We start from the raw sequence: 15928 nt of genomic DNA on the forward strand, positions 1-15928 counted from the left end.
TTTAGAACCAAACTAGATTAGAAACCAGATATTTATAGCACCACAAATCCATGCAAATGGGAATATTTATACAGAGATCTCAGCGCTCAGTGCGGGGGCAGAAGTGAAGCATGTGGATCAGGGGAACTGATCCACATTTGGACATTAAACTGGTAGATGGTACAGAACGAGAAACACTGAAATTGAGGGTTCTGATCAAAAGGTACTTCAGGAAGAGGAGGAGATGCCAGAAACATGCTAATAGACGTGGAGAAAATAAAAAGATCAATGCAATGGTGAATTTCAAAGAGGAAAGTTCAGTCATAGGGAAAAGGAGCGCATGAGAGCTGAAAAGAAGATGCTGCGGTCTGAACAGGGCCGGTTTCAGAGTTGAGTTCTGGGGACGAGGGGTTGTGACCATTGTCATGGGTGAATACAGTGGGCGTTTTGATGTGGAGTTGTAGGAGTCAAGGAATTATAAAACAGGATATTGATGCACTGTCCACATCAAGCGTTGACAAACTATGGTCTGGGAGTTCCTTGCTTACTTTTAAAAATAAAATTTTCGTGGAACACAGCCACGTCCACTTATTTACATATTGTCTGTGGCTGCTTCTCTCCTACAAAGATAAATTTGAGTAGTTGCAGTGGAGACTACATGGCCTGAAAAACCCAAAATATTTACTGACTTGCCCTCTAAGAATAGGTTTGTTGACCTGGGTCTACATGGTTAATGACATGTTCTTGGGTAAAGAGAGCAAAACCAGAGGGGGCAAAACCAGTGGTGGAAGTCTAGGAAGCTGATAAGTGGAGACAACTAGGAGGGGCAGACGGTGATGAACCTGAAGATGTGTCCTTTCAAAAAGGAGGTGCTTCCTGAAAGCAGCGTGGAATTGTACGGGTCTAGAAGGATGGTACTTAACTGTTTTTGAGATCCTTTTGCCAAAGACTGCTTTTTTTCCCACAAAATCTTTGCCTTGTCTTGCCTCCCCTTCCCTCCTCACCCCTGCTTCTCCTCCTTCCCTTCCCCCCTCCTTCTGCTTCTCTCTCTCCCTCCGTCTCTCTCTCCCTCTCTCATTTAACTTCTCTCTCTCATTTAACTCAAGCACAGAACCACCCACCTAAGACCACATTTCCCAGCATCATTTCCCAAGATTTGATTCATGTAAACAATGACATGGGAAAAGGCTAGATATGTGTAGTTTTTGCTTCATTTGCTTAAATTAAAAAAAAATACACTAAGAAAATTGTTACTCTGAACTCATGCCCTTCTCCTTTGTGTGAGCTAAAACACACAAGCTGGTGAGCCTGCTTTCATATATAGAAAAGATAAAGACCTGGGGATTTAAAGAGCAACAAGAGGAAGGGACTCTGGATTTCTGCACAACTGCAGGGAGGGGAGCTGCCCTTTCCCACTCACCTTGGAACTGTCATCATCTCACAGTAAACTTTTCTTCCTTAAGTCCTGTTTGTAAGGTCTCTTTGTTCCAGAAGGTTAACTCCTTCCCTACTTACAGTACCCCCTTTAAAATCTGATTTAAGCTATAGACTCACTTTCCAGGGGCTTCCCAGGTGGCACCTGGTAAAGAATCGGTGGTAAAGAATTTGTCTGCCAATGCAGGAGACTCAGGAGATGCAAGTTCAATCCCTGGGTCCAAAAGATCCCTTGGAGAAGGAAATGGCAGTCCACTCCAGTATTCTTGCCTGAAAAATCCCATGGATAGAGGAGCCTGGTGGGCTCCAGTCTATAAGGTAGCAAAGAATCAGCTGCAACTGAGCACACACTCACTTTCAAAGAAACTGCACTTAAGATCTATACACAATAGACTCTAGACCAAAAGTGGTCCTAAGGCTATACAGAGGCATCAGTGAACAAAATAGGAAATGGCCATTCCTCCCATGTGCTTGGGGAATATTCTGAGAAACTATCCAGGAAGTATCCACTTTTCGATAAAATTGCCACTGTTTGTCATTGCACCCTTTTAAGTTATATCCCTGATTAGTGCTACTGAAAAGAGTCATCTAGAGGACACTGGGAAGGAAAGGAGAAGGGATGTGGGGAGAAGAATAAGGTCAAGGCACAGGATAGATTAAGATGGAGGAAAATAAGTAAGAGCATTTTAATCCTCAGAATTCATAACTGGGGAAAAGTAGATATCTAGGGGAGATCAGGACAATCTGTTGTCATCAGTCAAGGCCACTAAAGGTACATAGACTTTGCACAACTCCAGGTGATGCTGCGTGGACGTAAATTTCAGTGGGAATGGTGCCTCGTGGAGCTATATATGTGGATTTACTGTGAGTATTCCCTCACTACCTAGAATTATAAAAACTGCCTAGGAACTGGCAAGAGTAAAAGAATTCACTGGATACTTCTTTGGTTTACATGCTCAGCTTCATAGCCCTTCAATCAAAGATTCTCAACATTGACCTAAGTGCCAAATGTGACCCTGTACTTCCTTTCACCCACTTCGGTTTTGTTGTTCAGTTGCTCAGTTGCATCTTTGCAACCTTATGGACTGTAGCACACCAGGCTTTCCTGTCCTTCAACATCTCCCAGTTTGCTCAAACTCATGTCCATTGATGCCATCCAACCATCTCATCCTCTGTCGCCCCCTTCTCCTCCTGCCTTCAATCTTTCCCAGCATCAGGGTCTTTTCCAATGAGTAGGCTCTTCACATCAGGTGGCCAAAGTATTGGCACTTCAGCCTTTCTGTTTTCTAGGGCTCGTAATTTCTTTTCCAAACTCAGAATACCCAGTCAGCAGACTAACTCCCACCATTCTCTGAATCTCAACTTAGAGCATTGTCTCTAGAAGGAGTTCCCTATTATTCTGTCTGATATAGTTATTCATCATTTACTAACAAAGTAGTCAGTTCTTGATTCATTCATTACACTCACCATATTTTGTGGTAAGATTACAAAGTGATTAAGATTACAAATTCCATAGATAATTTCAATGCTGTTTACATTATTCTAGAGCAAACAAAGATGGGAAATTTGAAAATTATTTTTATGAAAAGTGTAAATATATCAAATATAAAATTGATGTGTCTATTAGTTACTCAGTCGCATCCAAATCTTTGTGACTCCATGGTCACAAAGTATGTATCCACCATCCATCCAAAGTATGGATCCACCTGAATGTATCCCACCAGGCTCCTCCATCCATGGGATTTTCCAAGCAAGAATACTGGAGTGGGTTGCCATTTCTTTCTCCAGGAGATCTCCCCAATTCAGGGATCAAACTCATGTCTCTCAGATTTGGGCATACTCTTTACCATCTGAGCCACCAGGGAAACCCATCATAAAACTGATGACCAATCCTGAAAAAGGTTATACACACAAAGACAAGAAAACCTATCTCACTTAGGAATACTGACGCAAATCAGTTCAGTTCAGTTGCTCAGTTGCGGCTGATTCTTTTTGACCGTATGGACTGCAGCATGCCAGGCTTCCCTAACCATCACCAATTCCCAGAGCTTACTCAAATTCATGTCCATTGAGTCGGTGATGCCATCCAACCATCTCATCCTCTGTCATCCCCTTCTCCTCCCGCCTTCAGTCTTTCCCAGCATCATGGTCTTTTCCAATGAGTCAGTTCTTCTCATCAGGTGGCCAAATACTCATAATAAAATATAAGCAAACAGAATCCAACAGCACATTAAAGGGATAATGCATCATTTACCAAGGAAGAATTATTTCATGAACGCAAAGATAGGTCAGTATTAGAAAGTTTATTTATATAATGTATCCTTTTAATAAATCTAAGGAGAAAAATAATATGATTATCTCTCTAGATACAGAAAATATAACTTTTAAAAAAAATTATCAATAGGGAAAAAACACTTAATTCTCCCTTAATATGGTAATTTTTACTTACCTTAATCCAAAAGCCATTAACATAATTGCGAGACAGCAGTGCTGTTGCCATTAACATCAGGAAAAGACAAGAATTCACATCATCACATTCTTTTTGGACCTTATATTGGAGTTACAACCAGTGCAATTAGATAACAGAATGAAATTAGAGGAAAGAAGCTGAAGGAAAGGATATAAAATTATCAGTATTTGCGTATGATATGTCTATGAAGCTAAAATATTCAGAAGAAGCAACTGAAACACTACTATGATTAGAGATTTAGTAATGTAATGGGGGTTGAAAATTAACACAGACATTAGTAGCTTTCAGATATACAAACATAATTGTTGAAAAATACACAAACACACACACACACACTTTGAATATATATATATTCAAAGCTATGGACTTTCCAGTAGTTATGTACAGATTGAGTTCAACCATAAAAAGGCAGATTACCAAAAAATTGATGCATTTGAACTGTAGTACTGGAGAAGACTTGAGAGTCCCTTGAACACCAAGGAGATCAAACCAGTCAATCCTAAATAAAATCAACCTTGAATACTTATCAGAAGGACTGATGAAGCTGAAGCGCCAATACTTTGACCACTTGATAAACTTCCCCTAAGACTTCAGGTGTAGAAGCCAAAAATAAATAATCATTAAATTACATAAAATTCAAAAGCTTCTGGAAAACCAGCCAACTAAACAAAAACATAGCTGATATCAGAAGACATACATATGCATCCACTTGAGAAAACAATTTCTCTATAATCCATATTATAATCAAAGAGATAAGTGCCTCAGGATTTTAAAGTGCTGCTAAAAATGCAAAGTGAAATAATAATGACATATCACTTTATACTTAGTAGATTGACAAAAATTAGAACACTGGACAATGCCAAGTGTTGGCAGGAGTACGGGGATGTAGGAACTCTTCAAACACTACTGATGAGAATATACAGTGGGGCAGCCGTTCTGAGCACAATCTGACAGCACTTAGTCAAATTAAGTGTATATAATCTTCAAGAGCCAGCAATGCCACTCCTGCTGCATATCCCAGAGAAATTTCACAATGATCTCCGAGGAAATGTGCATAGAAATGGCTATTGCAGCATTATTTATAGTGATGAGAAGTTGGAGGCAGTCTGGACATACAGCACTGAATGGACTGGTAAAATCTGGTGGATGGCCATCATGGATTGCTAGCCCTGTGCTGTCCAATTAGCCTTTCTGCAACGATGGAAATGTTCTATCTATGCACTTTCAATATGATGGTCAGTGGCACCCCACTCCAGTACTCTTGCCTGGAAAATCCCATGGCTGGAGAAGCCTGGTGGGCTGCAGTCCATGGGGTTGCTCACGACTGAGCGAGTTCACTTTCACTTTTCACTTGCATGCGTTGGAGAAGGAAATGGCAACACACTCCAGTGTTCTTGCCTGGAGAATCCCAGGGACGGCGGAGCCTGGTGGGCTGCCGTCCATGGGGTCGCACAGAGTCGGACACGACTGAAGCGACTTAGCAGCAGCAGCCTATCATAAGGTTATTTAAACACTAATTACTTAATTTTTTAAGAAAAATTGGTTCCTTAGCAGGCTACAGACTACCATATTGAATAAGGCAGGTATAGAACATTATCATTATTGCAGAAATTTAGTTACAAAGTAGAGTGTTGGGCTGTATTCACACATAGTAACATGAGTGGATCTTAAAATATAGAGTCCACTGAACAGAGTAAGAATCAGAATGTCATTCTATCACATCACCATTTAGTTAAATTAAAACTACATGACCACACAAAACTATTCACATTTCACAAGAACAAATTTAACAAAAGATACACATTAAAAAAATTAGAATGCTGGCCTGTGAGAAAGAGTAGCTGTAAATTGGAAGTAGGGATCTGTTGTGTATGTGTGTTCAGTCGTGTCCCACTCTTTGTGACCCTATGGACTGTGGCCTGCCAGGGATAAAGAGAACCAAAAAGACAAGTGAGCCCCTGCAGGAGGCGGGCTCTCAGAGATCTATGATAAAATGTATTTTGGATTAGGGAGTACAATCAACTCAAGCCTCTGCATTGAGATTACAAAAGCAAAACAAACCAAAAACAGTGGCCACATTCAAGATAACCACCTGCCAATATTTATAGCAGTATTATTCTTAATCATTAAAAACTGGAAGCAACCAAAATGCCTTTCACTAGGTGAGCAGACAAACAGTGGCATATCCACAAATGTAATACTATTCAGCACTAAAACAAATGAACTAACAAGCCATAAAAAAATATATATGAATGAATCTTAAACGCATAATGCTTAGTACAAGGAGCAAGTCTGAAAAGGCCACATACTGTGTAATTTCAATTATAAGGCATTCTAGAAGAGGCAAAACAAAGTGAGACTAAAAGATTAGTGGTAGCCAGAGTTTGGGGGTAATGAAGAAAGGGCTGAATAGGTGAAAGGTGAAGGATTTTGTTGGGCAGTAAAACTATTTTGTATGATAATTGTGGATATATGACACTATATATTTGTTAAAACCCCATAGAACTTTTAGTAACAGTTCAGAGAAAAGAAATTACAAATTAAGAGAAAAGAACAAATTAAGAGAAATCGTTTAGGAGGTGGGGTGATCCCAGAATGGAATGCAGAATGTGACAAAACATGAACCATTTCATAAATAAATGAAACAACTTCTCTGCAGGAGTAGGGGAGGGATCTAAGTAACTAAGTGATCAAAGGATCTGCAGGACTAAAGGAACTGTACACAGGAGCTGTACTCTAGCTGGTAAAGTTTTTCCCTATGGGGATATAAGTGAAATTCTGATACTTCCCTACATGTATAGTGGAGTAGAACAATTAAATAAATGGATGGAAGACAGTGGGAACCAGGTTTTCTCACTGTTGGAGTGGAATAAACAAGGGAAGGGGGCTAGAATGATCCACAGATTAGATACACATATTAGATGTTAATAGATAATTAGATAACGGATTATAGCTGGAGACATCAGTATGAAGTTATGCTTAATATACACACAAATGGTTACATATGGAAATATTTATAGGTATGTGTATACATATGACTTAGTAAAGTGAAAGAGAAGTGGAAGTGTTAAGTTGCTCAGTCATGTCCGACTCTTTGCAACCTCATGGACTGCAGCCAGTCAGGCTCCTCTGTCCATAGAATTCTCCAGGCAAGAATAAGTGGAATGGGTAGCCATTCCCTTCTCCAGGGGGTCTTCCCAACCCAGGGATTAAACCTGGATCTCCTGCATTGCCAGTGGATTCTTCACTGTCTGAGTCCCCAGGGAATCCCTATGACTTAGTAACACATATATTTCTTCATTCTGTTAACTGAGAGGGCCTAGAAGCAACTAACACTCAGTATAAATCAGTATACCTAGTTCCTAGATCTTGGCTTTTAATATCATTTCTCCAGTGAACAAACTTGGGGCTCATTGGAGAAATAGCTGATTCTAGGAATGGACATTGGTGGGATGGGGAAGCAATATACAAGATGAGCTTGGAGCAGCTTATAGTGACAGAAATAGCAAAGTGTTTAAAAATCAAAACAACAAAAATCTATACGTATTAATGGGGTTATGTCAAAGGAATACAGAAGGCAACTGAAAGAGCTCACATTAGCTAAAGCTCGAACAATTTGAGCAATAAAATCAATAAAATAGTATAGGGTTATAATCCAAAGTATAAAATAAATATTCATGAGTTCATATGATATAAATAAATGATTAAATCAATACATTAATAAGACATAAGGGAAAATTCTCTCCTAGAATAATTCAAAATAATTTATATAGATTCTTGGCCTTCGAAAAGGTAGACCCATAACTTCCCCATTCTTTTGTATGGGATATCTGTAATGAACTGCCTTCAAAGAGAACAACATGGAAACGGGGAAAGAAAAGTAACTTCTCAGTGGAGAAAACTGACAAATTCAGCCAGGTGATCAAGGTCAACAGGTCACAGTGATGAAATGTACCCCTGACATGATGCAATGAAAAGGACACTTAACAGCTTCCTCCCCCAAACTCAAAGTTCGAATCTAAGAATGAGAAAACGTTAGACAGATCCGAACATTAGACTAATCCAAACAAATGGAGGGACATTCTACAAAATATGAGGAATACTCCCCAAAACTTCCAAAATCAAAAAGAAGTCTGAGAAGCTCTTATAGTAAAAAGATGCCTAAGGAGATGTGATGATTCAATGTAAGATTCAGGCAGGATTTGGGGGCAGAAAGAAGATAAAAACTAAGGAAACTTAGTTTTTAAAGATAAAAACTAAGTAAAAATTAAGGAAATCTGAATAAAGTATAGACTTTAGTTAATAGTGACATGTCAATATTGGTTCTTTAATTGTAATACATGTATCATACTAATAAAGACGTTAAGAACAGGAGGAGCTGCGCGCAGGGTATATGGGATCTCTGTATGGTCTTTATAATTTTTCTTGAAATCTAAAACTGCTATAAAAATTTCTTTCAAAAAGGAAAAAAAATTGAGAACTGCCATATATTAGAGAAAACCTTATTTCGAAAGGATACATGCACCCTAGTGTTCACTGTGGCACTATTTACAAGAGCCAAGACATAGAAGAATTTAAATGTCTATAGACAGAGGAATGGATAAAGACAGTGTGGTACCCACACCACACACACACACACACACACACACACACACACACACACACTCTGGAATATTACTCAGCCATTAAAAAGAAAGAAAGAATGCCACTTGCAGAGCGACATGATGGACCTAGAGACTGTCATGCTGAGTTAAGTAAGTCAGAGAAAGACAAATATATGATATTGCTTATATGTGTAATCTAAAAACTGGTACAAATGAACCTATTTACAAAATAGAAATTGTAGAAACTGAGTCACAGATGTAGACAACAAACTTGTGGTTAGCAAAGGGGAAAGGGATGGGGAGGGATAAACTGGGAGACTGGGGCTGACATGTACACACTACTGGATATAAAAGAGATAACTAACAAGACCCTACTGTATAGCACAGGGTACTCGATTCAGTACTCTGTAATGGCCTATATGGGCACAGAATATAAAATGAGTGGATATAGGTATATGTATACCTGACTCACTTTGCTGCACAATTAAAAGTAACACAACATTGTAAATAAACAATATTCCAATAAAAATTAATTACAAAAGAACTGCCAGAATGTTTGAAGCCCCTTTTCTTTCCCTCTTCCTTCACATCATCCACCTTTTCACCAGAAGTAACACCCATCCTCTGTGTTTTTCTGACACCTTGCTTTTCATACAAATTGTACATGTGCATGTATACTTAAACATGTTGTTCTTTTTAATTTTATACAAATGAAATTGTACCATTTGTATTTTTAAGCTAGTTGCTATTTTCACTTAATGATACATTTGTGAGGTTTCCCCATGTTGGTATATGTAGCTGCAACTCATGATTGGTAAATGTGGCTAGATAATACACTATCGAGTGACTATACACCTTGTATGCGTCTAGCCTTCTATTAACAGATGTTGGGTTGCTTCCAGGTTTTGCTACTACCAACAATGCTGCCACAAATGTTCTTGTAAATACATGTAAGAAGCCCTGTGTAATAAAAACTTGGAATTGCTGGGTCATGAAGCATGTATATTTTCAACTTTACTATGTAATATATACCAAATTGTTTTACAGAAGTCATCATGTCAATTCAGATTGCCATCAGGAACAATTTAATTTTTCCAAATTTTGTTCCTTGGAAACTTGGATAGCAATAGAAGCACTTTGTTTTTTTCTCTCAGTGTATATGATTTTAAAAATATTAACTATATTTATAATATTTATAGTAACAGTGATGATAAATGGCAAGTTTTGGTATATTAAAATTTACCATAGGCTTTAACTTGTTCTTGGAAATTAACTTCCTCAAAATAGAGCTTTTTCTGCTATCTGTGTACATGTATTTGAACTTGGTATAAAAGTGAAGAAATAAAGACTTGGTATATTCCTGCTGAAAAGGTGCCAAGTTCTGTTCTTGTAAGCTGGCCTTAACCTGAGAAACTACTATACTTTAGGTTTGATTACATTCCTTAAAAAGAAAGTATAAAATATATGTATATAAAATATATATATATATATATATACTGTAAAACAAGACCTCAATCTTGCCTTCAAAGATATATAAAGAAATTAAGCTTGTATTTTACTTTTCTTTCAAAAACTGGAATTCAGACCAGCTCAGTATATCTAGAAGAGCATTTGAAGCATTGTAAAATTCATCACTCTTGCATTCAAAATTCCTTTGATGTAAAACCCACAGTTCTGTAGAGAAACAGTAAATAGTAACCCTCCCAATACCATAAATTAGTGCATTCTGCTAGTATGAGTTATACGAGTGCTGAATTCCCTACATTAGGATTGCTACCAGTTACCCTCCCATGTTTTAGATGGGGCTGCCACTCTATATGAATGTATTTGCTGTTTACCTAGGCAGCTCATTGTAGCAGAGAACAAAAAGAAGGAAAAGGAACAAATTTCCAAGTTTCTTCTTAAATGGGAAGATGGACGGATGTGTGAAAAAACAGTGAGATACTTCCTATTAGGCCAAGTTCAAAAGTAAGTAGAAAACTATGTCTGATGTTATATTTGAAGCCCATCAAAAAGCTCAGTAACTGCTATTCAAGCAGCATCACTGAGCTCTGACGGTGAATTCTAAGCACAAGATCGCCCACTACAAACTTCAGTGGCCTTGGTCAAGAAGCCGAAGGCACAGTGCCTTCTGGATGGCTCCATTTCACAGCGGAGCCTACTCTCTGGGCTCCCCACTTTATATTTCTGTTGGGCCTTTCTCAGAAGAGCACAGAGCATGTTCCCTTAATCCCTACTTACCCTACCATGTTCACATGACTGTGGATGCCATTGCATGCCATACAACATGACTACTCAGACCTGGAAACTATGAATGAAGCAGGAATTCCTCGATTCTGCTTAGGTAAGTATACCTACTTAGATAAATACTTCTTGATGAAGTTCACCCTCTTCAGCATTAAGGCTTATGTGAGAAATCACTCAATGGACAAGGATATTCAAAAGGTATTTACATAGAAGCCACAAAGGACTTCTTTATACAAACTGAATATATTTTCCTACTCTATCCATTGCCAGGGCTCCTTTCATTCAACCATGAAAAAGAATAGATCTTTAAAACTTTTAAGACATATGAAATAGTAACTAAGAGAAAGACTTAAATGTCATATTGACCTGAGTTCGAGTTACAGATCCATCAGTTATTAGCTATGTGACCTTGAGTAAGTTACTTAACCTCTCCATCCTCTTCTTCTTCTCCACTATGGAATAAGTGGAAAGTCCTCCCGAGTTGACACCAGATCTGTCTTCAAAGTCTGTTCTTTTAACCACCATACTGGCCTGCTCCAGACACTTTAAATAGCACCTTGCATGCAGGAACTCACTACATCTCTGCAGGCTGATTGATTTATCCTGAGGCATACCTTCTTCAATCAAAAGCCATGACAGCTAAAGCGAAACTCCCAGGCACAAGAGAAACAGCTTTCTTCACTCAGTTTTACACAGGCTCAATAGCTGGGTCTGAAACAGAGGAGCATCCCTTTCAAACAGTAATGAGACTGATAAATATGTTCTGTTCACATCACAGAAAACCACACTTCAGCACAGAAGCCATACTTCAGGTTAACCAGTTGTCTCAAAATCAGATATGCCTCCAAAGCTGGAAAGTCTACTGTTTTGAAAGATGAAGATGCAAGATTTTAGTTAAGATATGAAATGTTAATTGGCTAGTTCATCAAAATTTTATAGTCTCCTGAGAGGATAATAAGAATTCTGTAGCTAAATATCTTGAATTAGGAACGGCAGTTATTTTGCATATTATAGAAAGTTTACAGCATTTCTGAAAACAGGGGTTTAGATGACCTAAGAGGTGCCAGATAGGTGCCATAAAAAAGAGGTGCAGCCATCGTACAACCAATATTCCCAGGAAGTATGGCAATCTAGAGATGGCGTGGCTTGACTAAGAACATTCAAATTCAAAACTATGTGTAGCCAAACAAAACACATCTGAAAGTTACATATGGCCCTTTCACCAGAATTTGCAAATCCTACTGCAAATTCAGAGAACAGGAGATAATGCCATCCCCTTCACTGTCCCTCAGAGTTATTCTGCAAGCAAAACTGACAACAGTTTTGACGGCTAAGACAGCCTCTGCAAGTCAGCCTTCAGTGCCTCCTACGTCAAGTCAACCCTCCCCTGCCTGGCTTTTAAGCCATGGGCCACATCCCACTCTCAGAGCCAGACACGGTTGTCTATACTCTCAGACCGCCAGACTAATCTCCGTACTACTCCATAGGCATGCTAGTCCCACCCTCATTCCTGCCACCATCCTTGGCTCATCCTTTCCATGACCTCAAGTGGCTTCACCATTTCTAGGCCAAGCCAAATTTAACCTCTCTTTAATTTTGTTAGTGTGTACATGTGTGTGTGCACACACACGCGCACTTTTTTCAATTCATGCAGAGTACAGAAAAGGGATGAATGAACCCAACTACTTTGGTGGGGGTAGGGAAGCCTTTATAGAAAGGTGACATGTGAGCAGGGTATAGAAGGAAGAAGGCTGCCAAGTGGAGGAGAGGGAAGAGCATGTATAGAGTCCCGAGAGCCAGAGCAGGCTTGCAGAGATAAAAGGCTGGAGAAGGCTATGGTCGGAAGACCCCTGATGCCTCAATGAAGTGATAGGACTTGATCCTGCAGACAGAAGGATCTGATCAAGGCCCCTAGTCAAGCCCATATCTTCCATGGAGTCTGTTCTTGCCATGCAAGTGTCTTCCTCTGAATTCCTACAGCCTTTAAGAACCTTTAAGAACCACACAACCAGGTGTTATTACTCTCAGCTCTCAGTTTAGGAACCTTTTTTTAACTTCTATACCCTAACAGCACGTAAAAGTGCTTAGCAAGTAAATGCTCAGTAAATTCCCAGAACTGACTGATTCAAATTCATCTGGGGGTGGATTAAACAAACCAGGTTCTAGAGATAAGAGTAGGAAAAACTCTATAAATCAAGGTCACTACAGACCTTACTATTGACCACGAGTGACAGGATCCAGAACTACAAAAATTAAGTTCAAAAGCAACCACACTTGACTTCCGTGAACTTGGACTCCTCTCCTTTTGTCCCCTGCTTTGGCCCACTGCCCCAGCTGAGATTCACTCCTACTTCCCCTGGGAATTCAGAGCCAAAAGGGGAGGTACCAGCATATCTCTGGCTCTGAACATACCCCCACTGACTGGGAGGGCAGGGGACAATCGATGCATTTAGCAAATGCATCTGCCCCTGAAATAAGAGTGTGTGTCTGCTCCTGTGTGTCAAAGCCAAGTTGCAGGAGGTTACCATAGCAACTCCAGCAGGATGCTGCAGTGGGCAGCTTTGCACAGAGGTGCAGAAAACCCAGTCTTTAACATGTGGGCTTTTGCTGTGCACATTGGATCTGAGCAGGCACATCATGGCTTCAGGCCCTGCCTTCGGGATTCTGCAAAAAAGGAAGTGGGACGTTGAGTATCTGCTCATCCAATCTTCCTTTTTTCATGTACCACACATGTCCCTTCTCATGCACAGTAAACACTGCATGTAGAGCCCCAAAATAGGCTCTTTAGAAACATATAATTCCCTATACTCGTTCTTACACTGGATGATAAACAGATTGTGTACTTGCACATCAGCATAACTTCCAACACAAAATTTACATCCACCAAATAACCCAGCAATTGTACATTTTAATGAACAGGGTATCCACAATGTCGGCATTCCCAGCCAACCCCCAGTTTTTGTGTTATTAGTACATTTCTAATGCAAAAAAAACCACCATCAAGACTATAGGTTGGGCTTAATGAGGTCTACCAAGCTGTACTCCAGGAACTATAAATCAACTTTTCAAAGGACCAGGCAGTTTTTGAAATTGTTTTTCCATAGACTGGAGAGTGGGGGTTTACTCAATGTTTCATGTCTCATAGGAAAGAGCATGAAAGGGATGTGAAATACCATTCCATTTGTGGTTCTAACCTACATACAGCCATCAAGAAGCCATGTCCCTACAAAGTGAACTTTAGTTTGTAGGGCAGTCAAATGGATGGAACAGGTTCCTGGACATTATCACATTTTTTCCTTGGATCTAGAAACTTACTGGTGTCTGTCTATTAATTCTCTCCTTGGCAAAATAAGAATGGTGGTTTATAGCAGCACTAAAGACATGGACTGCATGGCTGGCCTGCACAGCAAGGTGAGGTGGATCTGCATGGGGAGAAGTGAAGGAAATTTTGGATAGTCCTACTTCCTGCAGAAGTAGGACTACAGCATCTTTTGCAGCTCAGTAGTGAAAAAAGAGGAGTGGACTAGAAGTAATGTAGAAGTTCTAGTATCTGAAGGAGTTTTGTGGCCTAAGAAAATTAAAATAGGATACCAAGAGAGAGATGTAAACAAACAAAGGAAGGAAGGGCTTCTTGACCAGGGAAGCCATTCTTCGTGCAGGAATGCCTATGTCTATCTCTCTAACGGAACTTGAGAACAAAGATGCCAATGTTAACAGACCACAGTATGGATGATTTCTTTATTCAAGGAGTTGGGAGATTTGGAGGCATCTGTTACACGAAAGCATGGAGGTAGGACTTGGCAGATTGGACACCAAGGGTGTAAGAAACTTGTGTTCCGAAGGAAGGCCAGAGTGTCAGCAGCCTGTGTTGTGCTTAGTCCTGTCTGACTCTTTGCGACCCCCTGGACTGCAGCCCGCCAGGCTCCTCTGCCCATGGGATTCTCCAGGCAAGAGTACTGGAGTGGGTTGCCATGTCCTCCTCCAGGGGAATCTTCCCAACCCAGGGATGGAACCCAGGGTCAGCAGCCTAGTGACAGATAAAGAGCTCTCACTGAGAGAATTCTTGAGAATCACCCAATCTGCCCTGCACAGGCCTGGCTAGGTGAGCACTAGATACCTATTTTTAACTGTCCCCAGGAGATGCTGTGGGCGGGGTGGGGGAGGTGTGGGTGGTCCAGGGGGCTTGAAACCAAGAACTGAGCTTGTGGCCTGGGAGCAGGAAAAGGGCTTCTGGGAGCTGAGCTGGGAGCAGCAAAGAAGTGCTCCGGTGCGTGTGCTTATGAATGAAAGCCGGGGACGGTTTCAGAGGGACTCGGGCAACCTGTTCCTTGGGGGCCGAGGCAGCGCAGGGGAGGCGGGAGGCCCAGCATCCGGGTCGGATTCGGGGGAGAAGTCAGGTGCACTGAAGCGCCCGCCTGTAGGTCGGCTCGGAGAATGGTCTGGGTCCGGGGCGGATCCAGGGAGGTAGGGTGGGGGAGGGGAGGTAGTCGGCGAGTGGGTGTGGAGAGCGAGCCAGAGTGGGGGGGCTGGGGGCGCCGGGCCAGCGCCTCGGGCCGCCTCGACCTCCCCCGGGACTCACCCAACACGAAGTAGGGCAGCTCCGTGTTCTCCAGGTCGTCCACCACGACCATTTCTCCCGGGAAGTCGTTGCGTACGGAGAAGAGGAGCTTGGGTTCGGAGGCCGAGGGGCTGTGCATGATGTTCAGGTCGTTCTCGCGCAGGAAGGGCAGCGCCGACACCGTGATGCTCTTGAGCTTGCACTCCAACTCCTTGGAAGGATCCACGTCGCCGGCGGCCGTGGCCAGCACCGTCGCCGGCCCCCAGCAGCAGGCGAGCAGGGCGCAGAGCCTGGCTAAAGCCATCTTGAGCCCCGGCCGCCTTCCTCCCAGCGCTGCGAAGGTGGGGGAGGCAGCGAGCGGGGAGGGAGCGAGCGAGCGAGCGAGCGCGGGAGGCGGGGGAGGTTGGGGAGGGGATGCGGAGCCGGGAAAGCCCGGGTCCCCCGGACAGAGATGCCGCTGGCCTGGTGCAGGGCTAAGGAGAGCCCGCGCGCTCTTTGTTTCCTGGAGCTGCTTATCTGGGGAAGGCAAGAGGGGAGGTTGGGGGGAAGTGGGGAGAGAAGAAAGAAGGAAGGACGTCGGAGGAAAGAGGAAGGCAGCTGAAGATTCTGGGGAATCAGGTCAGCCCCCAGCGGGCA

At 41.6% G+C, this 15928-nt stretch overlaps 1 protein-coding gene across 1 annotated transcript in view; it reads right to left on the minus strand.

The window, feature by feature from the left end:
* ASTN1 (astrotactin 1) overlaps positions 1-15596 on the minus strand; it is a 356719-nt gene extending 341123 nt beyond the window's left edge. Inside the window, exon 1 of the mRNA XM_052653778.1 lies at positions 15314-15596. Coding sequence (XP_052509738.1) covers positions 15314-15596 — 283 coding nt within the window. The remainder of the gene's footprint in view (positions 1-15313) is intronic.
* Positions 15597-15928: the final 332 nt, after the last annotated feature.

This window comes from Budorcas taxicolor, chromosome 16 (assembly GCF_023091745.1).
Source record: "Budorcas taxicolor isolate Tak-1 chromosome 16, Takin1.1, whole genome shotgun sequence".
NCBI lineage: Eukaryota > Metazoa > Chordata > Mammalia > Artiodactyla > Bovidae > Budorcas > Budorcas taxicolor.